General features: G+C 56.1%; 1 protein-coding gene across 1 annotated transcript; it reads right to left on the bottom strand.

Moving 5' to 3' along the window:
* LOC144954516 (uncharacterized) lies at nt 1-26,751 on the bottom strand (the record flags this gene model as incomplete). Its single annotated transcript, XM_078884988.1, has 11 exons — nt 26,546-26,751; nt 25,629-25,726; nt 24,126-24,201; nt 21,895-22,117; nt 18,872-19,350; nt 11,470-11,597; nt 10,377-10,500; nt 8,054-8,259; nt 4,638-4,733; nt 2,665-3,962; nt 1-621 (listed from the first exon to the last, which is right to left on the bottom strand). Coding segments are annotated over exons 1-11 (3,535 nt in total), but the record flags the coding sequence as incomplete, so codon positions are not given.
* Between the last annotated feature and the right edge of the window lie 378 nt (nt 26,752-27,129).

Raw genomic sequence — 27,129 nt, 5'->3', positions numbered from 1 at the left:
TCTCCTCGCTGCCCTCCACGCTGGTGGGCACGTCGAACGAGTAGCCCCGCAGCGCCGCCAGCTTGCCCTGCCGCCAGTGCAGCTGCGCCGCCAACTGCACCGCCGCCCCTCCCCCCCCACCCCCTCCACCCAATCCCTGGTGCAGCGAGCGAGCGCGGTTCTTGTGGTAGCGTCGGGCGGACGGCCCGTTGCTTGCCAGGAGAGATGCCAGCACCACCGCCCTGTCAGCCACCGCCCTGTCAGCCACCGCCTGCTGCTGCTGCTGCTGCTGCTGCGGCTGCTGCTGCGGCTGCTGCTGCTGCTGCGGCTGCTGCGGCTGCTGCGTCTCCATCTCGGTCGCGGCGCCGGCCTGGCGGATGGCGCGAGCCTCGGCGGCGAGGTTGCACACCTTGGGCTGGAGTCGAATCTCTCCGGTGGCGGTGATGGCGGTGATGGCGGTGATGGTGATGGGGGTGGCGGGGAGTGTGGAGGTGGCAGTGATGGCGGTGGCGAGTGGAGAGGAGGGGATGGTTGCTGGTGGTGGTGATGGTGGTTGTTGTTGCGATTGTTGTGGTGATTGTTGTGGTGATTGTTGTGGTGATTGTTGTGGTGATTGTTGTGGTGGTTCGGCAGTGATGCTGACTGTGAGATGGAGACAAATGGAGAGAGAGAGAGAGACACAGTTACACAGACACCAAATGATCTCACAAACAATCACAGACACCACACGCACACTGTCAACACACAGTCACACAACAACAACAACCGCCATTCGCCACTAAGTGGCGGTGACGTCACCACGACGCTTGTGCCAGGCCAAGTGCACCTTGAGGCCACGTGAAGTGTCGAACGCCCGCTGGCAGGAGGTCACGGGGCAGACCCAGCAGGTGCCACGGGTCGACTGACCGAGATGACCGAGATGACTGGCTGATGCACCACCTGTGCCCCCTACTGTGCCAACTTGCTGTGCTTTAGCCGCCCGGCACTCCGCTCGTTGTTGTGAGCGTCGCTCCTCCGCCCTCCGTTGTTGTTGGAGGGCGACTGCCTCCAACTGCCCAGTAGCGTCCTTCACGAGCCTCCTCCACTGAGGCCGATCTTGACACCGCTGGTACCAGTCATCGGCAAGTCCACTCAGCTCCACGTCCTCCTGTACCACGTCACTCCATCTCTTCTCCAGCCCGTGCCGCGCCCGTTTAGCCCCCTCGATCTGGCCGAACAAAAAGCTGTTTGTGTGTAGCGAGTCCATCCGCGTGGCTAGCCGATCCACAAACACGGCACGGAGCTCACGACCCCGACACTCGGAGAAAAAGAATAACCCCGAATCCGTGACGGGGCCCTCGTGAAATCGCCCCGGGGCTGGGGCCGACTCCGCCCTCAGCCCCGCCCACATTGCAGGCTTCTAGAATGTTCCGAGAGCCCCCCGAGACCACGTGACCCCCCCTCCCCTCGGCCCCCGTCCACCGGCGCTCACCGGCGCTCACCGGCGCTTAGCCGACCAGCGCTAGTGCCGCTACCGCAGCCCGTAACCCGGGCTGCCCGCAATGACGTTACCGGGGTGGGTGGGCACGGGGTGGGTGGGCACGGGGTGGGTGGTAGGCAGGGCCAGGGTGGGTGGTAGGCAGGGCCAGGGTGGGTGGTAGGCAGGGCCAGGGTGGGTGGTAGGCAGGGCCAGGGTGGGTGGGCACGGGGTGGGTGGTAGGCAGGGCCAGGGTGGGTGGTAGGCAGGGCCAGGGTGGGTGGTAGGCAGGGCCAGGATGGGTGGTAGGCAGGGCCAGGGTGGGTGGTAGGCAGGGCCAGGATGGGTGGTAGGCAGGGCCAGGGTGGGTGGTAGGCAGGGCCAGGGTGGGTGGTAGGCAGGGCCAGGATGGGTGGTAGGCAGGGCCAGGGTGGGTGGTAGGCAGGGCCAGGGTGGGTGGTAGGCAGGGCCAGGATGGGTGGTAGGCAGGGCCAGGGTGGGTGGTAGGCAGGGCCAGGGTGGGTGGTAGGCAGGGCCAGGATGGGTGGTAGGCAGGGCCAGGGTGGGTGGTAGGCAGGGCCAGGGTGGGTGGTAGGCAGGGCCAGGATGGGTGGTAGGCAGGGCCAGGGTGGGTGGTAGGCAGGGCCAGGGTGGGTGGTAGGCAGGGCCAGGGTGGGTGGTAGGCAGGGCCAGGGTGGGTGGTAGGCAGGGCCAGGATGGGTGGTAGGCAGGGCCAGGGTGGGTGGTAGGCAGGGCCAGGGTGGGTGGTAGGCAGGGCCAGGGTGGGTGGTAGGCAGGGCCAGGGTGGGTGGTAGGCAGGGCCAGGGTGGGTGGTAGGCAGGGCCAGGATGGACGTTTCTAACCGGCGAAGATGTTCCATTCGGGGGGTTTCACACTCACCCATCTACACAGTCACTCATCCAACCACACAAACACAGCCGCATACACACAGCCTCATCACCACCACCACCATCATCACCACCACCATCATCACTACCACCATCACCACCACCATCACCACCACCACCATCATCACTACCACCATCACCACCACCATCACCACCACCACCATCATCATCACCACCATCACCACCATCATCACTACCACCATCACCATCACCACCATCACCATCACCACCATCACCACCATCATCACCACCACCACCATCACCATCACCACCACCATCACCATCATCACCACCATCACCACCACCACCACCTCCCCTCACCGTCTCCATCTCCCAGGCCGCTCGCTCCGCTCCCTGCCGCCGTCTCTCTCAACCTCCTCACGGCGCCGGCCAGGAACCTTCTGCCGCTGCTGGTGCCTCCACCACCTCCACCACCTCCACCACCTCCACCACCACCACTTCCACCGCAGCATCGGCACCAGCGGCACCAGCGGCACCAGCCCCCCCCCCTCCCCCTGCCCCCCCCCCACCCCTCCCCCTTCCTCCTCCGCGCCGCCAGTGCCGCCAGTGCCGCGTCCCGCAGGTCGGCACGTCCGGCGCAGTGGAACGCCAGCGCCCCGCAGCCCAGCGCCGCCGCCACCGCCGCGTACAGGCACGCCAGCGCCCCCGACGCCGCAGCCATCGTCGCCGTGGTGACTGTGGTGACGGTGGTGGCGGTGGTGGCGGCGGTGGTGGCGGCGGTGGTGCCCAGGGCGGTGGAGGCGGCTGCCGCGGCCCAGGCCACGGCGTAGGCTGCGGCGTAGGCCAGGCAGGCGCGCAGACGCGAGGCCAGGCTGCGCTCGTAGTCGCGGTTATCGTCGCGATCGACGCCGTTGACGTCGGCTCCCTCCTCCTCATCGTCATCGTCATCATCGTCGCGATGGCGGTGGTGGTGGTGGTGGTGGCCCCGGCGATTGGCACAAACGCCGCCGCCGCCGGCGTTGATTCTAACCGGAGTCCTCCGCACGACCACGCAGCGCAGGTTGTTGTTGAGTTGAAGCAACGGCGGCGGTGGTTGTTGTTGCTGTTGTTGTTGCGGTTGTTGTTGTTGTTGCTGTGCCGTTGACAACGGCGGTGGCGGTAGAAGCAGTTCGTCAATCGCGGCGGTGGCAGCCAACCGCCTCGTGTCTCCGTCAACGCCACCATCACCATTACCACCATCATCGCCATCATCACCATCACCACCACCATCATCGCCATCATCGCCATCACAGCCGCCGCCGTCACCACAGTCACCAAAACCGGCGTCGTCGTCGTCGTCGTCGCCGTGGCGATGGCGGTGACGGTGACGTGACCGTGCCGGGCGGAGGAGGCTGCTCAAGGCGGTTGCCGTCGTCACCGTCACCGTCGCGGTGCCGGTGCCGGCGGTGGTGCCGGTGGCGTTGCCGGTAGTGGTGGCGTTGCCGGTGGCGGTGGCGGTAGTGGTGGCGTTGCCGGTGGTGGTGGTGCCGGTGCGCTGGGCGGGGGACCGCCGGCGCAGGCGAGCGGCGAGGCAGGAGAGGTAGACGGCGCCCACCAGCGCCACGAACGCGGCCGGACCGAAGAGCGCCCCCAGGCTGGGCTCTAGCGCCATCCAGCAGCTGTAGAGACAACAACAACAACACGTGGTGGTGGGGGTGGTGGTGGTGGTGGTGGTGGGGGTGGTGGTGGTGGTGGGGGTGGTGGTGGTGGTGGGGGTGGTGGTGGTGGTGGGGCAGAGACAACAACAACACCACGTGGTGGTGGTGGTGGGGGTGGTGGTGGTGGTGGGGGTGGTGGTGGTGGTGGGGGTGGTGGTGGTGGTGGGGCAGAGACAACAACACCACCACGTGGTGGTGGTGGGGCAGAGACAACAACAACACCACGTGGTGGTGGTGGTGGTGGGGGTGGTGGTGGTGGTGGGGGTGGTGGTGGTGGTGGGGGTGGTGGTGGTGGTGGGGGTGGTGGTGGTGGTGGGGCAGAGACAACAACAACACCACGTGGTGGTGGTGGTGGTGGGGGTGGTGGTGGTAGTGGGGGTGGTGGTGGTGGTGGTGGTGGGGCAGAGACAACAACAACACCACGTGGTGGTGGTAGGGGTGGTGGTGGTGGTGGTGGTGATGATGGTGGTGGTGATGATGGTGGTGGTAGTGATGGTGGTGATGGTGGTGATGGTGGTGGCGGTGATGGTGGTGATGGTGGACGATGATGAGGAAGTGGATGAGCTGGTGGATGAGGAGATGGTGGACGAGGTGGACGAGGTGGACGAGATGGTGGACTAGGTGGAGGAGGCTCACTAAGGCGCGTGCGCGCTGGCTCCGTAGTTGTGGATGTTTGCTGCGGCTGTGATCCCGCAGACGATGACCGGGATCCCTCCTCCAATCAGATAGAACCTGGAGGCAGCCAATCAGCTTCAAGTTCAAGTATTAGGTGTAGCCCTATGGGAACCTCAATTGCCAGTAAAAATATGATAATTACTGGCAAATGAGGTTCCAATGGTGTAAATGCTTTACCCCGAGTTCTCATACTCTGATGGTGCATTGTCTTTGAGTTGTGCGCCTTTTGGCGTCATCTGGTCCAACACCATGTGAGACTAGGCTCTAAGGAAAGCTGTCTCTGGTGTGGACCAATCAACTTCAAGGCCTATGTGAGACTAGGCTCTAAGGAAAGCTGTCTCTGGTGTGGACCAATCAACTTCAAGGACCATGTGAGACTAGGCTCTAAAGAAAGCTGTCTCGGGTGTGGACCAATCAACTTCAAGGACCATGTGAGACTAGGCTCTAAGGAAAGCTGTCTCGGGTGTGGACCAATCAACTTCAAGGACCATGTGAGACTAGGCTCTAAGGAAAGCTGTCTCTGGTGTGGACCAATCAACTTCAAGGACCAAGTGAGACTAGGCTCTAAGGAAAGCTGTCTCTGGTGTGGACCAATCAACTTCAAGGACCATGTGAGACTAGGCTGTAAGGAAAGCTGTCTCTGGTGTGGACCAATCAACTTCAAGGACCATGTGAGACTAGGCTCTAAGGAAAGCTGTCTCTGGTGTGGACCAATCAACTTCAAGGACCAAGTGAGACTAGGCTCTAAGGAAAGCTGTCTCGGGTGTGGACCAATCAACTTCAAGGACCATGTGAGACTAGGCTCTAAGGAAAGCTGTCTCTGGTGTGGACCAATCAACTTCAAGGACCAAGTGAGACTAGGCTCTAAGGAAAGCTGTCTCGGGTGTGGACCAATCAACTTCAAGGACCATGTGAGACTAGGCTCTAAGGAAAGCTGTCTCTGGTGTGGACCAATCAACTTCAAGGACCATGTGAGACTAGGCTCTAAGGAAAGCTGTCTCTGGTGTGGACCAATCAACTTCAAGGACCATGTGAGACTAGGCTGTAAGGAAAGCTGTCTCTGGTGTGGACCAATCAACTTCAAGGACCATGTGAGACTAGGCTCTAAGGAAAGCTGTCTCTGGTGTGGACCAATCAACTTCAAGGACCAAGTGAGACTAGGCTCTAAGGAAAGCTGTCTCGGGTGTGGACCAATCAACTTCAAGGACCATGTGAGACTAGGCTCTAAGGAAAGCTGTCTCTGGTGTGGACCAATCAACTTCAAGGACCATGTGAGACTAGGCTCTAAGGAAAGCTGTCTCGGGTGTGGACCAATCAACTTCAAGGACCATGTGAGACTAGGCTCTAAGGAAAGCTGTCTCTGGTGTGGACCAATCAGTTTCAAGGACAGTGCACACACATTATCAGAGTTGTGTGTTTTGTTTGCATTATGACTGCAGGTATTGTGGTCTATGCAAACATGACTCCTTGTAACAAAGGTGTCAGTTTGGTTGCCAGATAGAAGGGTAAGAAAACAATTATCATAGGTGTAGCCCTGTGAGCCATTCGGCTCTTGAATCGGGTGCAACCGCAACAAACAAAAACATGAACAAAAAACATCTTCAAGTGAATGTGTGACTGAGTGCAAACAGAAAATCCAAGAAAAGACAGCAAAATGTTGCAGAAAAAGCACCGTACACCAACGCTGTGTGCAAACATCCCAGTGGGATGCAAGTCAAACAACAACAACAACTTCTTGGTTCTTTCGGTAAAGTCACGTAGAAGGGAAGTAATAAAATAATAAAAAATAATAAAACAATTCTCACGACGTTTCGGCTACAACGCAAGCAGCCGTCTTCAGGTGAAGAATGAGACACTGCCAAGCTTGGAGCTTATATATATAAGCTGTTCTTCCACCTCCAACCCAGCTTATATATAAGCTCCAAGCTTGGCAGTGTCTCATTCTTCACCTGAAGACGGCTGCTTGCGTTGTAGCCGAAACGTCGTGAGAATTGTTTTATTATGTTTTATTTTTATTATTTTATTACTTCCCTTCTACGTGACTTTACCGAAAGAACCAAGAAGATGAATCCCTGCAGTCACGAAAGCTTTAAATCGAAACAACAACAACCACAAGACAACTTAGATTAAGGCCACCAGTCTACCTGTGTACTACAACAACACAAACATGGCCAAACCAAAAACACTTTTCGAAAATCACCAAAATAAAGCCATGAAAGCAATGAAACAGTGATCACAGGAACTGTGACGGAATTTTCATCATATACAACGTAAACAACATGTACTACCAAACTCTGCAGCCATACCAGCGCCACCACCACACAGAGACCCATAGACTCACCACCACCACACAGAGACCCATAGACTCACCACCACCACCACACAGAGACCCATAGACTCACCACCACCACACAGAGACCCATAGACTCACCACCACCACCACACAGAGACCCATAGACTCACCACCACCACACAGAGACCCACAGACTCACCACCACCACACAGAGACCCACAGACTCACCACCACCACACAGAGACCCACAGACTCACCACCACCACACAGAGACCCACAGACTCATCACCACCACACAGAGACTCATAAACTCACCACCACCACACAGAGACCCATAGAATCACCACCACCACACAGAGACTCATAGACTCACCACCACCACACAGAGACCCATAGACTCACCACCACCACACAGAGACCCACAGACTCACCACCACCACACAGAGACCCACAGACTCATCACCACCACACAGAGACTCATAGACTCACCACCACCACACAGAGACCCATAGACTCACCACCACCACACAGAGACTCATAGACTCACCACCACCACACAGAGACCCATAGACTCACCACCACCACACAGAGACCCATAGACTCACCACCACCACACAGAGACCCACAGACTCACCACCACCACACAGAGACCCACAGACTCACCATCACCACACAGAGACCCACAGACTCACCATCACCACACAGAGACCCACAGACTCATCACCACCACACAGAGACCCACAGACTCACCACCACCACACAGAGACCCACAAACTCACCACCACCACACAGAGACCCATAGACTCACCACCACCACACAGAGACCCATAGACTCACCACCACCACACAGAGACCCATAGACTCACCACCACCACACAGAGACCCATAGACTCACCACCACCACACAGAGACCCACAGACTCACCACCACCACACAGAGACCCACAGACTCACCATCACCACACAGAGACCCACAGACTCACCATCACCACACAGAGACCCACAGACTCACCACCACACAGAGACCCATAGACTCATCACACGAGGAACCCACCCAACAGCGGACAGACCACCGCCCGCGTCACCTGAGCATGGGCCGAGGCAGCGGGGCCTCCTCCTCCTCCTCGTCGTCGTCATCGTCCTCCTCGTCGCCGCCGCCGCGACCTCTGACCCCGGCGGGTCCCCGCGGGGGACGCGGCGAGCCGGGTGGCAGCTGCTTGTAGAGGTTGCGGGCGAGGAGACCCAGCCAGAGGACGGTGGCCAGTGTCGCGTAGTGCAGCACCATGCCCACCTGGGGGAGGGGGGTGGGGGGGGGTGAGGGGGAGGGGGGGGTGGGGGGGTGGGTGGGGGGGCGATGTGAAACTTCTGAAACTATTTTGGTATTTTCAGCGGGTGTAGGGAGCCACCCACTGAGATCGTGTGCAGTTGGAGAGACGCACAGAGACACACAGAGACACACAGAGATGCACAGAGACACACAGAGACCCACAGAGACACACACAGAGACCCACAGAGACCCACAGAGACCCACAGAGACCCACAGAGACACAGACTCACACAGAGACCCACAGAGACCCACAGAGACACACAGAGACACACAGAGACCCACAGAGACCCACAGAGACACACAGAGACCCACAGAGACTCACAGAGACACAGAGACCCACAGAGATACACAGAGACCCACAGAGACCCACAGAGACACACAGAGACCCACAGAGACCCACAGAGACAGACTCACACAGAGACCCGATAGAGACCCACAGAGACACAGACTCACACAGAGACTCACAGAGACACACAGAGACCCACAGAGACCCACAGAGACCCAGACTCACACAAAGACCCACAGAGACCCACAGAGACCCACAGAGACCCACAGAGACCCACAGAGACCCACAGAGACCCACAGAGACCCACAGAGACCCACAGAGACCCACAGAGACCCACAGAGACCCACAAAGACCCACAGAGACACACAGAGACACACAGAGACCCACAGAGACCCACAGAGACCCACAGAGACCCACAGAGACACACAGAGACCCACAGAGAGACACAGAGACCCACAGAGACCCACAGAGACCCAGACTCACACAGAGACCCACAGAGACCCACAGAGACCCACAGAGACCCACAGAGACACACAGAGACCCACAGAGACACACAGAGACCCACAGAGACACACAGAGACCCACAGAGACCCACAGAGACCCACAGAGACACACAGAGACCCACAGAGACACACAGAGACCCACAGAGACACACAGAGACACACACAGAGACACACAGAGACCCACAGAGACACACAGAGACCCACAGAGACACACAGAGACACACAGAGACCCACAGAGATACACAGAGACACACAGAGACCCACAGAGACCCACAGAGACACACAGAGACCCACAGAGACCCACAGAGACACACAGAGACACACAGAGACACACAGAGACCCACAGAGACCCACAGAGACCCACAGAGACCCACAGAGACACACAGAGACCCACAGAGACACACAGAGATACACAGAGACCCACAGAGACCCACAGAGACACACAGAGACCCACAGAGACACACAGAGACCCACAGAGACACACAGAGACCCACAGAGACACACAGAGACACACAGAGACACACAGAGACACACAGAGACCCACAGAGACACACAGAGACCCACAGAGACACACAGAGACACACAGAGACCCACAGAGACACACAGAGACACACAGAGACCCACAGAGACCCACAGAGACACACAGAGACCCACAGAGACCCACAGAGACACACAGAGACACACAGAGACCCACAGAGACCCACAGAGACCCACAGAGACCCACAGAGACACACAGAGACACACAGAGATACACAGAGACCCACAGAGACACACAGAGACCCACAGAGACACACAGAGACCCACAGAGACACACAGAGACACACAGAGACACACAGAGACACACAGAGACCCACAGAGACACACAGAGACCCACAGAGACCCACAGAGACCCACAGAGACACACAGAGACACACAGAGACCCACAGAGACCCACAGAGACACACAGAGACCCACAGAGACACACAGAGACCCACAGAGACACACAGAGACCCACAGAGACACACAGAGACACACAGAGACACACAGAGACACACAGAGACCCACAGAGACACACAGAGACACACAGAGACACACAGAGACCCACAGAGACCCACAGAGACACACAGAGACACACAGAGACACACAGATACCCACAGAGACACACAGAGACACACAGAGACACACAGAGACCCACAGAGACACACAGAGACACACAGAGACCCACAGAGACACACAGAGACACACAGAGACCCACAGAGACCCACAGAGACACACAGAGACACACAGAGACACACAGAGACCCCCCCGCTCACGGCCTGGCACAGAGCGGTATGGTCGGTGCGCTCGACGCCGGCGGTGAAGACGGCAGCGCTGAGGGCCGTGTGGGCGCTCACGTTCACCGTCATGTGCCACGCCTTGCGCCCCACCCTCACCGCCCTGGGGGGGGGGGGGTGGACACACAGAGGTGGACTACACACACCACACACACACACAGACCACACACACACATACCACACACACATACCACACACACATACCACACACACACCACACACACACACACCACACACACACACAACACACACCACACACACACACCACACACACACACACCACACACACACCACACACACACCACACACACAACACACACCACACACACACACCACACACACACCACACACACACCACACGCCTTGCGCCCCACCCTCACCGCCCTGGGGGGGTGTGAGACACACAGAGGTGGACTACACACACACCACACACACACACAGACCACACACACACATACCACACACACATACCACACACACAGACACACACACACACACAGACACACACACCACACACACACACACACACCACACACACACACACACAGACACACACACCACACACACACACACAGACACACACACCACACACACCCACCCACCACACACACGCACCACACACACACACCTACCCACCACCACACACACACCCACACACACACACACAGACACACACACCCACCCACCACACACACGCACCACACACACACACACACACCTACCCACCACCACACACACACACACACACGCACCACACACACACACACACCCACCCACCACCACACACACACACACACACACGCACCACACACACACACCCACCACACACACACACCACACACACCACACACACACCACACACACCCACCCACCACACACACGCACCACACACACGCACCACACACACCTACCCACCACCACACACACACACACACACGCACCACACACCCACCACACACACACACCACACACACCACACACCACACACACCACACACACACCACACACACACCACACACACCACACACACACCACACACCACACACACACCACACACACACGGTAGGCTCACCTGTGGAACACGAGATAGGTGAGCACGATGGTGAGCGAGCAGGCGGTGAGCACGGCGGTGCCGGCCTGCATCACCGGTCGGAACGATGAGCTCGACACCAGGACGGGGTGCGGAGGCACGGACGTGTCCTGACGGTGGTGGTGGTGGTGGTGGTAGAGTTAACATCATCAACATCATCATCACATCATCATCATCAACAACAACATCATCATCAACATCAACAACATCAACAACAACATCATCATCAATCATCCATCATCATCACATCATCATCATCATCACATCATCATCACCAACATCATCATCACAACATCAACAACAACAACCAGAGGCACCAACAACAATCACCAAATCATGTTTGGGTGAGTGAGTAAGTGAATGGGTGAGTGTGTAGGTGAGCGAGTGTGTAGGTGAGTGTGTAGGTGAGTGTGTAGGTGAGTGTGTAGGTGAGTGTGTAGGTGAGCGAGCGGGTAAGTGTGTAGGTGAGCGAGTGTGTAGGTGAGTGTGTAGGTGAGTGTGTAGGTGAGCGAGCGGGTAAGTGTGTAGGTGAGCGAGTGTGTAGGTGAGTGTGTAGGTGAGTGTGTAGGTGAGTGTGTAGGTGAGCGTGTAGGTGAGTGTGTAGGTGAGCGAGCGGGTGAGTGTGTAGGTGAGCGAGTGTGTAGGTGAGTGTGTAGATGAGTGTGTAGGTGAGTGTGTAGGTGAGCGAGTGTGTAGGTGAGTGTGTAGGTGAGTGTGTAGGTGAGTGTGTAGGTGAGTGTGTAGGTGAATGAGTAGGTGAGTGTGTAGGTGAGTGTGTAGGTGAGCGTGTAGGTGAGTGTGTAGGTGAGTGTGTAGGTGAGTGTGTAGGTGAGCGAGCGGGTGAGTGTGTAGGTGAGCGAGTGTGTAGGTGAGTGTGTAGGTGAGTGTGTAGGTGAGTGTGTAGGTGAGCGAGTGTGTAGGTGAGTGTGTAGGTGAGTGTGTAGGTGAGCGTGTAGGTGAGTGTGTAGGTGAGTGTGTAGGTGAGTGTGTAGGTGAGCGAGCGGGTAAGTGTGTAGGTGAGCGAGTGTGTAGGTGAGTGTGTAGGTGAGTGTGTAGGTGAGTGTGTAGGTGAGCGAGCGGGTGAGTGTGTAGGTGAGCGAGTGTGTAGGTGAGTGTGTAGGTGAGTGTGTAGGTGAGTGTGTAGGTGAGTGTGTAGGTGAGTGTGTAGGTGAGCGAGCGGGTGTGTAGGTGAGTGTGTAGGTGAGTGTGTAGGTGAGTGTGCAGGTGAGCGAGCGGGTGAGTGTGTAGGTGAGCGAGTGGGTGTGTAGGTGAGTGTGTAGGTGAGTGTGTAGGTGAGTGTGTAGGTGAGTGTGTAGGTGAGCGTGTAGGTGAGTGTGTAGGTGAGTGTGTAGGTGAGCGAGCGGGTGAGTGTGTAGGTGAGCGAGTGTGTAGGTGAGTGTGTAGATGAGTGTGTAGGTGAGTGTGTAGGTGAGCGAGTGTGTAGGTGAGTGTGTAGGTGAGTGTGTAGGTGAGTGTGTAGGTGAGTGTGTAGGTGAATGAGTAGGTGAGTGTGTAGGTGAGTGTGTAGGTGAGCGAGTGTGTAGGTGAGTGTGTAGGTGAGTGTGTAGGTGAGTGTGTAGGTGAGCGAGCGGGTGAGTGTGTAGGTGAGCGAGTGTGTAGGTGAGTGTGTAGGTGAGTGTGTAGGTGAGTGTGTAGGTGAGCGAGTGTGTAGGTGAGTGTGTAGGTGAGTGTGTAGGTGAGCGTGTAGGTGAGTGTGTAGGTGAGTGTGTAGGTGAGTGTGTAGGTGAGCGAGCGGGTAAGTGTGTAGGTGAGCGAGTGTGTAGGTGAGTGTGTAGGTGAGTGTGTAGGTGAGTGTGTAGGTGAGCGAGCGGGTGAGTGTGTAGGTGAGCGAGTGTGTAGGTGAGTGTGTAGGTGAGTGTGTAGGTGAGTGTGTAGGTGAGTGTGTAGGTGAGTGTGTAGGTGAGCGAGCGGGTGTGTAGGTGAGTGTGTAGGTGAGTGTGTAGGTGAGTGTGCAGGTGAGCGAGCGGGTGAGTGTGTAGGTGAGCGAGTGGGTGTGTAGGTGAGTGTGTAGGTGAGTGTGTAGGTGAGTGTGTAGGTGAGTGTGTAGGTGAGTGTGTAGGTGAGTGAGTAGGTGAGTGTGTAGGTGAGTGTGTAGGTGAGCGGGTGAGTGTGTAGGTGAGTGTGTAGGTGAGTGTGTAGGTGAGTGTGTAGGTGAGCGAGCGGGTGAGTGTGTAGGTGAGCGAGTGTGTAGGTGAGTGTGTAGGTGAGTGTGTAGGTGAGTGAGTAGGTGAGTGTGTAGGTGAGTGTGTAGGTGAGTGTGTAGGTGAGTGTGTAGGTGAGCGTGTAGGTGAGTGTGTAGGTGAGTGTGTAGGTGAGTGTGTAGGTGAGCGAGCGGGTGAGTGTGTAGGTGAGCGAGTGTGTAGGTGAGTGTGTAGGTGAGTGTGTAGGTGAGTGTGTAGGTGAGCGTGTAGGTGAGTGTGTAGGTGAGTGTGTAGGTGAGTGTGTAGGTGAGCGAGCGGGTGAGTGTGTAGGTGAGCGAGTGTGTAGGTGAGTGTGTAGGTGAGTGTGTAGGTGAGTGTGTAGGTGAGCGAGTGTGTAGGTGAGTGTGTAGGTGAGTGTGTAGGTGAGCGTGTAGGTGAGTGTGTAGGTGAGTGTGTAGGTGAGTGTGTAGGTGAGCGAGCGGGTAAGTGTGTAGGTGAGCGAGTGTGTAGGTGAGTGTGTAGGTGAGTGTGTAGGTGAGTGTGTAGGTGAGCGAGCGGGTGAGTGTGTAGGTGAGCGAGTGTGTAGGTGAGTGTGTAGGTGAGTGTGTAGGTGAGTGTGCAGGTGAGCGAGCGGGTGAGTGTGTAGGTGAGCGAGTGGGTGTGTAGGTGAGTGTGTAGGTGAGTGTGTAGGTGAGTGTGTAGGTGAGTGAGTAGGTGAGTGTGTAGGTGAGTGTGTAGGTGAGTGTGTAGGTGAGTGTGTAGGTGAGCGAGCAGGTGTGTAGGTGAGTGTGTAGGTGAGTGTGTAGGTGAGTGTGCAGGTGAGCGAGCGGGTGAGTGTGTAGGTGAGCGAGTGGGTGTGTAGGTGAGTGTGTAGGTGAGTGTGTAGGTGAGTGTGTAGGTGAGTGAGTAGGTGAGTGAGTAGGTGAGTGTGTAGGTGAGTGTGTAGGTGAGTGTGAGGTGAGTGTGTAGGTGAGTGTGTAGGTGAGTGTGTAGGTGAGTGTGTAGGTGAGTGTGTAGGTGAGTGAGTAGGTGAGTGTGTAGGTGAGTGTGTAGGTGAGCGGGTGAGTGTGTAGGTGAGTGTGTAGGTGAGTGTGTAGGTGAGTGTGTAGGTGAGTGAGTAGGTGAGTGTGTAGGTGAGCGTGTAGGTGAGTGTGTAGGTGAGTGTGTAGGTGAGTGTGTAGGTGAGTGTGTAGGTGAGTGTGTAGGTGAGTGTGTAGGTGAGTGAGTAGGTGAGTGTGTAGGTGAGTGTGTAGGTGAGTGTGTAGGTGAGTGAGTAGGTGAGTGTGTAGGTGAGCGTGTAGGTGAGTGTGTAGGTGAGTGTGTAGGTGAGTGTGTAGGTGAGTGTGTAGGTGAGCGGGTGAGTGTGTAGGTGAGTGTGTAGGTGAGTGTGTAGGTGAGTGTGTAGGTGAGTGAGTAGGTGAGTGTGTAGGTGAGTGTGTAGGTGAGTGTGTAGGTGAGTGTGTAGGTGAGTGAGTAGGTGAGTGTGTAGGTGAGCGTGTAGGTGAGTGTGTAGGTGAGCGTGTAGGTGAGTGTGTAGGTGAGCGAGTGGGTGTGTAGGTGAGTGTGTAGGTGAGTGTGTAGGTGAGTGTGTAGGTGAGTGTGTAGGTGAGTGAGTAGGTGAGTGTGTAGGTGAGTGTGTAGGTGAGTGTGTAGGTGAGTGAGTAGGTGAGTGTGTAGGTGAGTGTGTAGGTGAGTGAGTAGGTGAGTGTGTAGGTGAGTGTGTAGGTGAGTGTGTAGGTGAGTGTGTAGGTGAGTGTGTAGGTGAGTGTGTAGGTGAGCGAGTGGGTGTGTAGGTGAGTGTGTAGGTGAGCGAGTGGGTGAGTGTGTAGGTGAGTGTGTAGGTGAGCGAGTGGGTGTGTAGGTGAGTGTGTAGGTGAGTGAGTAGGTGAGTGTGTAGGTGAGCGTGTAGGTGAGTGTGTAGGTGAGTGTGTAGGTGAGTGTGTAGGTGAGTGTGTAGGTGAGTGTGTAGGTGAGTGAGTAGGTGAGTGTGTAGGTGAGTGTGTAGGTGAGTGTGTAGGTGAGTGAGTAGGTGAGTGTGTAGGTGAGCGTGTAGGTGAGTGTGTAGGTGAGTGTGTAGGTGAGTGTGTAGGTGAGTGTGTAGGTGAGCGGGTGAGTGTGTAGGTGAGTGTGTAGGTGAGTGTGTAGGTGAGTGTGTAGGTGAGTGAGTAGGTGAGTGTGTAGGTGAGTGTGTAGGTGAGTGTGTAGGTGAGTGTGTAGGTGAGTGAGTAGGTGAGTGTGTAGGTGAGCGTGTAGGTGAGTGTGTAGGTGAGCGTGTAGGTGAGCGTGTAGGTGAGCGAGTGGGTGTGTAGGTGAGTGTGTAGGTGAGTGTGTAGGTGAGTGTGTAGGTGAGTGTGTAGGTGAGTGTGTAGGTGAGTGAGTAGGTGAGTGTGTAGGTGAGTGTGTAGGTGAGTGTGTAGGTGAGGGAGTAGGTGAGTGTGTAGGTGAGTGTGTAGGTGAGTGAGTAGGTGAGTGTGTAGGTGAGTGTGTAGGTGAGTGTGTAGGTGAGTGTGTAGGTGAGTGTGTAGGTGAGTGTGTAGGTGAGCGAGTGGGTGTGTAGGTGAGTGTGTAGGTGAGCGAGTGGGTGAGTGTGTAGGTGAGTGTGTAGGTGAGCGAGTGGGTGAGTGTGTAGGTGAGTGTGTAGGTGAGCGAGTGGGTGAGCGAGTGGGTGAGTGTGTAGGTGAGCGAGTGGGTGAGTGTGTAGGTGAGCGAGTGGGTGAGTGTGTAGGTGAGCGAGTGGGTGAGTGTGTAGGTGAGTGTGTAGGTGAGCGAGTGGGTGAGCGAGTGGGTGAGCGAGTGGGTGAGCGAGTGGGTGAGCGTGTAGGTGAGCGAGCGGGTGAGTGTGTAGGTGAGCGTGTAGGTGAGCGAGTGGGTGAGTGTGCAGGTGAGTGTGCAGGTGAGCGTGCAGGTGAGTGTGTAGGTGAGTGTGTAGGTGAGTGTTTAGGTGAGCGAGTGTGTAGGTGAGTGTGTAGGTGAGTGTGTAGGTGTGTAGGTGAGTGTGTAGGTGAGTGTGTAGGTGAGCGAGTGTGTAGGTGAGTGTGTAGGTGAGTGTGTAGGTGTGTAGGTGAGTGTGTAGGTGAGTGTGTAGGTGAGCGAGTGTGTAGGTGAGTGTGTAGGTGAGTGTGTAGGTGAGTGTGCAGGTGAGCGAGCGGGTGAGTGTGTAGGTGAGTGTGTAGGTGAGTGTGTAGGTGAGCGAGCGGGTGAGTGTGTAGGTGAGTGTGTAGGTGAGTGTGTAGGTGAGTGTGTAGGTGAGTGTGCAGGTGAGCGAGCGGGTGAGTGTGTAGGTGAGTGTGTAGGTGAGTGTGTAGGTGAGTGTGCAGGTGAGCGAGCGGGTGAGTGTGTAGGTGAGTGTGTAGGTGAGTGAGTAGGTGAGTGTGTAGGTGAGTGTGTAGGTGAGTGTGTAGGTGAGTGAGTAGGTGAGTGTGTAGGTGAGTGTGTAGGTGAGTGAGTAGGTGAGTGTGTAGGTGAGTGTGTAGGTGAGTGTGTAGGTGAGTGTGTAGGTGAGTGTGTAGGTGAGTGTGTAGGTGAGCGAGTGGGTGTGTAGGTGAGTGTGTAGGTGAGCGAGTGGGTGAGTGTGTAGGTGAGTGTGTAGGTGAGCGAGTGGGTGTGTAGGTGAGTGTGTAGGTGAGTGAGTAGGTGAGTGTGTAGGTGAGCGTGTAGGTGAGTGTGTAGGTGAGTGTGTAGGTGAGTGTGTAGGTGAGTGTGTAGGTGAGTGTGTAGGTGAGTGAGTAGGTGAGTGTGTAGGTGAGTGTGTAGGTGAGTGTGTAGGTGAGTGAGTAGGTGAGTGTGTAGGTGAGCGTGTAGGTGAGTGTGTAGGTGAGTGTGTAGGTGAGTGTGTAGGTGAGTGTGTAGGTGAGCGGGTGAGTGTGTAGGTGAGTGTGTAGGTGAGTGTGTAGGTGAGTGTGTAGGTGAGTGAGTAGGTGAGTGTGTAGGTGAGTGTGTAGGTGAGTGTGTAGGTGAGTGTGTAGGTGAGTGAGTAGGTGAGTGTGTAGGTGAGCGTGTAGGTGAGTGTGTAGGTGAGCGTGTAGGTGAGCGTGTAGGTGAGCGAGTGGGTGTGTAGGTGAGTGTGTAGGTGAGTGTGTAGGTGAGTGTGTAGGTGAGTGTGTAGGTGAGTGTGTAGGTGAGTGAGTAGGTGAGTGTGTAGGTGAGTGTGTAGGTGAGTGTGTAGGTGAGGGAGTAGGTGAGTGTGTAGGTGAGTGTGTAGGTGAGTGAGTAGGTGAGTGTGTAGGTGAGTGTGTAGGTGAGTGTGTAGGTGAGTGTGTAGGTGAGTGTGTAGGTGAGTGTGTAGGTGAGTGTGTAGGTGAGCGAGTGGGTGTGTAGGTGAGTGTGTAGGTGAGCGAGTGGGTGAGTGTGTAGGTGAGTGTGTAGGTGAGCGAGTGGGTGAGTGTGTAGGTGAGCGAGTGGGTGAGTGTGTAGGTGAGTGTGTAGGTGAGCGAGTGGGTGAGCGAGTGGGTGAGTGTGTAGGTGAGCGAGTGGGTGAGTGTGTAGGTGAGCGAGTGGGTGAGTGTGTAGGTGAGCGAGTGGGTGAGTGTGTAGGTGAGTGTGTAGGTGAGCGAGTGGGTGAGCGAGTGGGTGAGCGAGTGGGTGAGCGAGTGGGTGAGCGTGTAGGTGAGCGAGCGGGTGAGTGTGTAGGTGAGCGTGTAGGTGAGCGAGTGGGTGAGTGTGCAGGTGAGTGTGCAGGTGAGCGTGCAGGTGAGTGTGTAGGTGAGTGTGTAGGTGAGTGTTTAGGTGAGCGAGTGTGTAGGTGAGTGTGTAGGTGAGTGTGTAGGTGTGTAGGTGAGTGTGTAGGTGAGTGTGTAGGTGAGCGAGTGTGTAGGTGAGTGTGTAGGTGAGTGTGTAGGTGTGTAGGTGAGTGTGTAGGTGAGTGTGTAGGTGAGCGAGTGTGTAGGTGAGTGTGTAGGTGAGTGTGTAGGTGAGTGTGCAGGTGAGCGAGCGGGTGAGTGTGTAGGTGAGTGTGTAGGTGAGTGTGTAGGTGAGCGAGCGGGTGAGTGTGTAGGTGAGTGTGTAGGTGAGTGTGTAGGTGAGTGTGTAGGTGAGTGTGCAGGTGAGCGAGCGGGTGAGTGTGTAGGTGAGTGTGTAGGTGAGTGTGTAGGTGAGTGTGCAGGTGAGCGAGCGGGTGAGTGTGTAGGTGAGTGTGTAGGTGAGTGTGTAGGTGAGTGTGTAGGTGAGTGTGTAGGTGAGTGTGTGGGTGAGCGTGTAGGTGAGCGAGTGTCAGCCCCTCTCACCGTGACCAGCGCCACGTGTCCCAGCTGCGTACACAGCAGCGCCACCATGTTGCCTTCCGTGGCTCTCCACACGCACGGTGCCACCGCACCACCACCACCACCACCGCCGCCACCACCACCACCACCACCACCGTCCACCACCCACACGCCATCTTGAGTGCTGGCCCATTTCCCATCACCACCATCATCACCACCACCACCATCATCACCATCACCGTCACCTACACCACCACCATCACCACCACCATCACCACCACCTACACCACTGGCGTCTTTCACGTTGGGCGGTTTGGTGGGCGAGGGCTTGGCGGTTGTGGATGTCGGTGGTTGTGGTTGTGGTAGTTGTGGTTGTGGTTGTGGTGGTTGTGGTGGTGGTGGAAGCCGGAAGAAGGCAGCCCTGGGGGTTGAGCCGTCGTGCGTGGGATGGTGGAGGAGGATGACCGAGATGGGCTCCGGCAGGGAGGTGAGTTGGACGCCATCTAGGCAATGGGCAAAGGTGGCGCCCCCAGTGGTTTCAACAATGTACACAACACACACCACACACCTTACTCACCACACACTCACCTTACTCACCACACACTCACCATACACTCACACACACACTCACACACCTTACTCACACACCTTACTCACACACCTTACTCACACACTCACCATACACACACTCACACACCTTACTCACACACCTTACTCGCACACTCACACACTCACACACTCACCATACACTCACTTACACACTCACTCACACTCACTCACCTTACTCACTCACCTTACTCACACACTCACACACTCACACTCTCACCATACACTCACTTACACACTCACTCACACTCACTCACCTTACTCACACACCTTACTCACACACCTTACTCACACACCTTACTCGCACACTCACACACTCACACTCTCACCATACACTCACTCACACTCACTCACCTTACTCACTCACCTTACTCACACACCTTACTCACACACCTTACTCACCACACACTCACACACTCACTCACCTTACTCACACACTCACTCACCTTACTCACCATACACTCACTCACACACCTTACTCACACACCTTACTCACACACTCACACACAACACACTCACTCACCTTACTCACACACTCACCATACACTCACTCACACACACACAACACACACCACACACCTTACTCACACACCTTACTCACTCACCTTACTCACCATACACTCACTCACCTTACTCACACACCTTACTCACACACTCACACACAACACACTCACTCACCTTACTCACAAACTCACTCACACACCATACACACACTCACTCACACACTCACTCACACACTCACTCACACTCACTCACCTTACTCACACACCTTACTCACACACCATACACTCACTCACACACACACAACACACACCACACACCTTACTCACACACCTTACTCACACACCTTACTCACACACCTTACTCACACACTCACCATACACTCACTCACACTCACTCACCTTACTCACACACTCACTCACCTTACTTACCATACACTCACACACACACTCACACACCATACACTCACTCACACACACACAACACACTCACTCACCTTACTCACACACCTTACTCACACACTCACCATACACTCACTCACACTCACTCACCTTACTCACTCACCTTACTCACACACTCACCATACACTCACTCACACTCACTCACCTTACTCACACACCTTACTCACACACCTTACTCACACACCTTACTCACACACCTTACTCACACACTCACACACTCACCATACACTCACTTACACTCACTCACCTTACTCACACACTCACTCACCTTACTCACCATACACTCACACACACACTCACACACCATACACTCACTCACACACACACAACACACTCACTCACCTTACTCACACACTCACACACTCACCATACACTCACTTACACACTCACACTCACTCACCTTACTCACACACTCACTCACCTTACTCACCATACACTCACACACACACTCACACACCATACACTCACTCACACACACACAACACACTCACTCACCTTACTCACACACTCACCATACACTCACTTACACACTCACTCACACTCACTCACCTTACTCACACACTCACTCACCTTACTTACCATACACTCACACACTCACTCACTCACACACACACTCACTCACTCACACACTCACACACACACTCACTCACATACACACCACACACCTTACTCACACCCTCACTCACACACCATACACACACTCACTCACACACTCACTCACACACTCACTCACACACTCACTCACCCACTCACTCACTCACTCACACACTCGCTCACACGCTCACCTTACTCACACACACACTCACTCACACACACACACTCACTCACTCACACACTCACTCACTCACACACTCGCACACCATACACTCACTCACTCACACACTCACACACTCACACACCATACACTCACTCACTCACACACTCACTCACTCACTCACTCACACTCACACACACACTCACTCACATACACACCACACACACACCATACACACACACACTCACTCACACACAACACACACTCACTCACACACACACCATACACACACCATACACACACCATACACACTCACTCACTCACTCACATACACACCACACACATACCATACACACACACACTCACACACTCACACACTCACACACACACTCACTCACACACAACACACACTCGCTCACACGCTCACCTTACTCACACACACACTCACACACCCACTCACTCACACACTCACTCACCCACCCACCCATCCACTCACACACCCACCCACCCACACACCCACCCACCCACCCACACACCCACCCACGCACCCACCCACCCACGCACCCACCCACCCACGCACCCACCCACCCACGCACCCACCCACCCACCCACCCACCCACACACCCACCCACACACCCACCCACCCACACACCCACCCACGCACCAAACACCGACACAGTCATCGTGACCCCACCACCATCATGGCCATCGTGAACCCGGCTCACCGATGCTCACGTAGACCACCGGCCCAGTGACTGCCACCGTTGAGTCGGCGGTGGTGCCGGTGGTGGCGGCAGGCGGAGGCAGTGGGAAGAGGAGGCCGTTGCGATAGACGATCACCACCAATCGGCAGCTCCCGTCGTCCGTGGAGGTGGAGGAGGTGGAGGATGAGGAGGAGGTCGTGAAGAGAGATGCCGGTAGATGGATCGATGCTTCGGCCAGGCTGTTCTGTAGGAGAGAGAAGAGAGACAGAGACACGAGGTGAGTGTGTGTCTGTGTCTCTGTGTGTGTATGTATGTGTGTGTGTGTGTCTGTGTGTGTGTCTGTGTGTGTGTCTGTGTGTGTGTGTCTGTGTGTGTGACTGTGTGTGTGTCTGTGTGTCTGTGTATGTGTGTGTGTCTGTGTGTGTGTCTGTGTGTGTGTGTGTCTGTGTGTGTGTCTGTGTGTGACTGTGTGTGACTGTGTGTGACTGTGTGTGTGTCTGTGCGTGTGTCCGTGTGTGTCTGTGTGTGTGTCTGTGTGTGTCTGTGTGTGTCTGTGTGTGTGTGTCTGTGTGTGTGTCTGTGTGTGTGTGTCTTCGCCGGTTGGAAACATTTAGGCTGGCCTGCCTACGATCCATCCTGGGTTTAACCTGCAGGCTGGATTGTGTGAGGAGCTCACAAATCCTTGAAATATCTGGGCAAAGTCCCACCGGTGAGCTCCTCCGGCAGGCAAGGCTACGTTGGCTGGGTCATGTAGCCCGCATGCCCAGCTACCGCATGCCTAAACAGCTTTTGTTCGGCGCGGCACGGGCTAGAGAAGAGATGGAGTGATGTGGTACAGGAGGACGTGGAGCTGAGTGGACTTGCCGATGACTGGTACCAGCGGTGTCAAGATCGGCCTCTGTGGAGGAGGCTCGTGAAGGACGCTACTGGGCAGTTGGAGGCAGTCGCCCTCCAACAACAACGGAGGGCGGAGGAGCGACGCTCACAACAACGAGCGGAGCGCCGGGTGGCTAAAGCACAGCAAGTTGGCACAGTAGGGGGCACAGGTGGTGCATCAGCCAGTCATCTCGGTCATCTCGGTCAGTCGACCCGTGGCACCCGCTGGGTCTGCCCCGTGACCTCCTGCCAGCGGGCGTTCGACACTTCACGTGACTGCCTCAAGGTGCACCTAGCCTGGCACAAGCGTCGTGGTGACGATTCCTGCCCACGGCCAACACCAGTGACAATTATCTGTACCGGTCCTGGGCCTCCCCTTGGTCGAATCAGCCTCAAATGTGGAGCTGCAGTGGTGCGTCACTCTACAGCACAAAACCAAACCATGTTTGTTTGTTTCGATTTAAAGCTTTCGTGACTGCAGGGATTCATCTTCTTGGTTCTTTCGGTAAAGTCACGTAGAAGGGAAGTAATAAAATAATAAAAATAAAACAATAAAATAATTCTCACGACGTTTCGGCGTTGTGGCCGAAACGTCGTGAGAATTGTATTTTATTGTTTTATTTTTATTATTTTATTACTTCCCTTCTACGTGACTTTACCGAAAGAACCAAACCATGTTCGTTTGACCAGGTGGGGGCCACTGAGCTCCCGTTTAGCGGATTTCTTTCACAAGCGACATTGGCCACGAATGATAGTTCGACGAAGTTGATTATCACCATCATCATCATCATCATCGTCACCATCATCATCGTCACCATCATCGCTATCATCATCGTCACCATCACCATCATCACCGTCATCGCCATCATCATCGTCATCGTCATCATCACCATCATCACCATCATCGTCATCACCATCGTCACCATCACCATCATCACCGTCATCGCCATCATCATCACCATCATCATCGTCATCACCACCATCATCATCACCATCATCATCACCACCATCATCACCATCATCATCACCATCATCATCACCACCATCATCATCATCATCACCATCATCATCATCACCATCATCGTCATCACCATCATCGTCATCATCATCATCACCATCATCATCATCGTCACCATCATCATCATCGTCACCATCATCATCATCGTCACCATCATCATCATCGTCACCATCATCATCATCGTCACCACCATCATCACCATCACCACCATCATCACCACCACCATCATCACCCCCCTCTGCGTGTGTAGCCACAGTGCCGGGAGCCGTCACAGGCGCTCGCTAACAGCACTTGCCCCGACAGTCTGCGAAGGCTACGCTACGGCGAGGGCTCTGTGTCTTTGTGTGCGAGGCATCACCTGGACCGGACTGCCGGCACCACACTTCACGCTCAGCTGCCCTTCGGCTGCCCGGCCGCCCAAGCCAAGGGCAGACCTGCAAACACACAGACACAGACAAAGCTCCCCCATGTAGCCCTCGCCACAGCGGTTGGGGCAAGTGCCCGATAGTGCGTAGCAGTGCCGAGGAAGATAAACACGCACAGAGACACACAGAGACACACAAACACACACACAGACACACACACAGACACACAGAGACACACACACAGACACAAACACGCATACACAGAGACACACAGACACACACACAGACACACACACACAGACACTCACAGAGACACACAGACACACGGACACACACACAGACAGACACACGCATACACACACACACAGAGACACACAGACACACACAGACACACGCGCACACACACACTCACAGACACTCACAGACACACACACAGACACAAACACGCATACACGCAGACACACAGAGACACACAGACACACACACAGACACACAGACACACGCGCACACACACAGACACAAACACACAGACACTCACAGAGACACACAGACACACAGACACACACACAGACACACACACACAGACACACGCGCACACACACAGACACAAACACACAGACACTCACAGAGACACACAGACACACGGACACACACACAGACACACACACGCATACACAGAGACACACAGAGACAGACAGACACACGCACACAGACACAAACACGCATACACGCAGACACACGCGCACACACACAGACACAAACACACAGACACTCACAGAGACACACAGACACACGGACACACACACAGACACACACACGCATACACAGAGACACACAGAGACACAGACACACGCACACAGACACAAGCACGCATACACACACAGGCACACAGACAGAGACACACAAACACTCACAGAGACACTCACAGAGACACTCACAGACAAAGACATAGACAGACACACAGACACACTCACAGAGACACACACACAGAGACACACACAGAGACACACAGACACTCACAGACAAAGACATAGACAGACACACTCACAGAGACACACACTGAGACTACTCGCACACACCACCATCCATGCTTCCACCACTGGTACCATCAGTGAGTGCGCGGGTGAGCGAGCGGGGTGAGCGAGCGGGTGAGCAAGCGGGTGAGCGAGCGGGTGAGCAAACGGGTGAGCGAGCGGGTGAGCAAGCGGGTGAGCGAAACGGGTGAGTGAGCGGGTGAGTGAGCGGGTGAGTGAGCGGGTGAGCAAGCGGGTGAGTGAGCGAGCGAGCGGGCGAGGGAGTGAGCGGGTGAGCAAGCGGGTAAGCGAGCGGGTGAGCGAGCGGGTGAGCAAGCGGGTGAGTGAGCGAGCGGGTGAGCGAGCGGACGAGCGAGCGAGCGTGTGGGTGAGTGAGCGAGCGTGTGGGCGAATGAGCGAGCGGGTGAGTGAGCGAGCGGGTGAGCGAGCAGGCGAGTGAGCGGGCGTGTGGGTGAGCGCCACCTGTCGGGCGAGGGCTGCCTGCGCCCTGCGCTGCACCAGAGTCCCGTGAAACTCGGCGGCTTCACCCTCAGCACCGCCACCGCCACGTTCACCGTCAACTTGCACGGGGGGAGGGGGGGGGGAGAGGTGGGGGGGGGAGGTGGGGGGGGAGGTGGGGGGGGGAGGTGGGGGGGGAGGAGGTTTAGGATGACCGTGTCTCTCCGTGTGTCTCTCCGTGTGTCTCCGCATCTCTCTGTGTGTGTCTCCGTGTCTGTGTGTGTCTCTCTGTGTGTGTCTCCGTGTCTCTGTGTGTGTCTCTCAATGTATCACACGGTGTACCCCTGTGTGTCTCCGTGTCCCTGTGTGTGTCTCCGTGTCCCTGTGTGTGTCTCCGTGTCCCTGTGTGTCTCTCCGTGTGTCTCTCTGCGTGTGTGTCTCTCCGTGTCTCCGTGTCCCCCCGTCTCTCCGTGTGTGTCTCCGTGTGTCTCCGTGTGTCTCTCCGTGTGTGTGTCTCTCCGTGTGTCTCTCCGTGTGTGTCTCCGCGTGTCTCTCAGTATCTCCCCGTCTCCCCATGCACCCCTGCGTGTCTCCACATGGCTCCGTCTCCATGTCTCCCCACCATGCCCCCCACCACGCCCCCCACCACGCCCCCCACCACGCCCCCCACCGTGCCCCCCACCACGCCCCCCACCACGCCCCCCACCATGCCCCCCACCGTGCCCCCCACCGTGCCCCCCACCGTGCCCCCCCACCACGCCCCCCACCACGCCCCCCACCATGCCCCCCACCGTGCCCCCCACCATGCCCCCCACCACGCCCCCCACCACGCCCCCCACCATGCCCCCCACCGTGCCCCCCACCGTGCCCCCCACCGTGTGCCCCCCACCACGCCCCCACTTTGCCCCCCACTGTGCCCACCACCATGCCCCTCTGCCTACCTTGTAGAGCTCCTGGCTGCTGCTACTGCTGCTGCTGCCACTGCTGCTACTGCTGCTGATACTGCTGCTGCCGCTGGCTGCTGCTGCCATGGCCTCCAGGGCGCTGGCGATCCTCCGGCCGGCGCCGTAGCGGCGCTGGGCCGACTCGAGCACGCCGGGGTCGGCCTGCATGGCGTTACTCACCATCTCGACCACCAGCTCCCCCAGCTGGCACACACAGAGACACAGAGACACACACACACACAGTGTGACACACACACACACACACAGTGTGACACACACACACACAGTGTGACACACACACACACAGTGTGACACACACACACACAACAACAGCCATTCGCCACCATGTGGCGGTGACGTCACCACGACACACACACAGTGTGACACACACCGTGACACACACACAGTGTGACACACACTGTGACACACACACTGTGACCACACACTGTGACACACACACTGTGACACACACACAGTGTGACACACACACAGTGTGACACACACACAGTGTGCTACTGCTGATGATGATAATGCTTCTGCTGATGATGCTACTGCTGCTGCTGATGATGCTGCTGAGAATG

Source organism: Lampetra fluviatilis, unplaced genomic scaffold (genome assembly GCF_964198595.1).
Source record: "Lampetra fluviatilis unplaced genomic scaffold, kcLamFluv1.1 SCAFFOLD_1065, whole genome shotgun sequence".
Classification (NCBI taxonomy): domain Eukaryota; kingdom Metazoa; phylum Chordata; class Hyperoartia; order Petromyzontiformes; family Petromyzontidae; genus Lampetra; species Lampetra fluviatilis.
The sequence above is the reverse complement of the archived record's forward strand: the minus strand, read 5'-3'. Positions and strand labels throughout refer to the sequence as shown.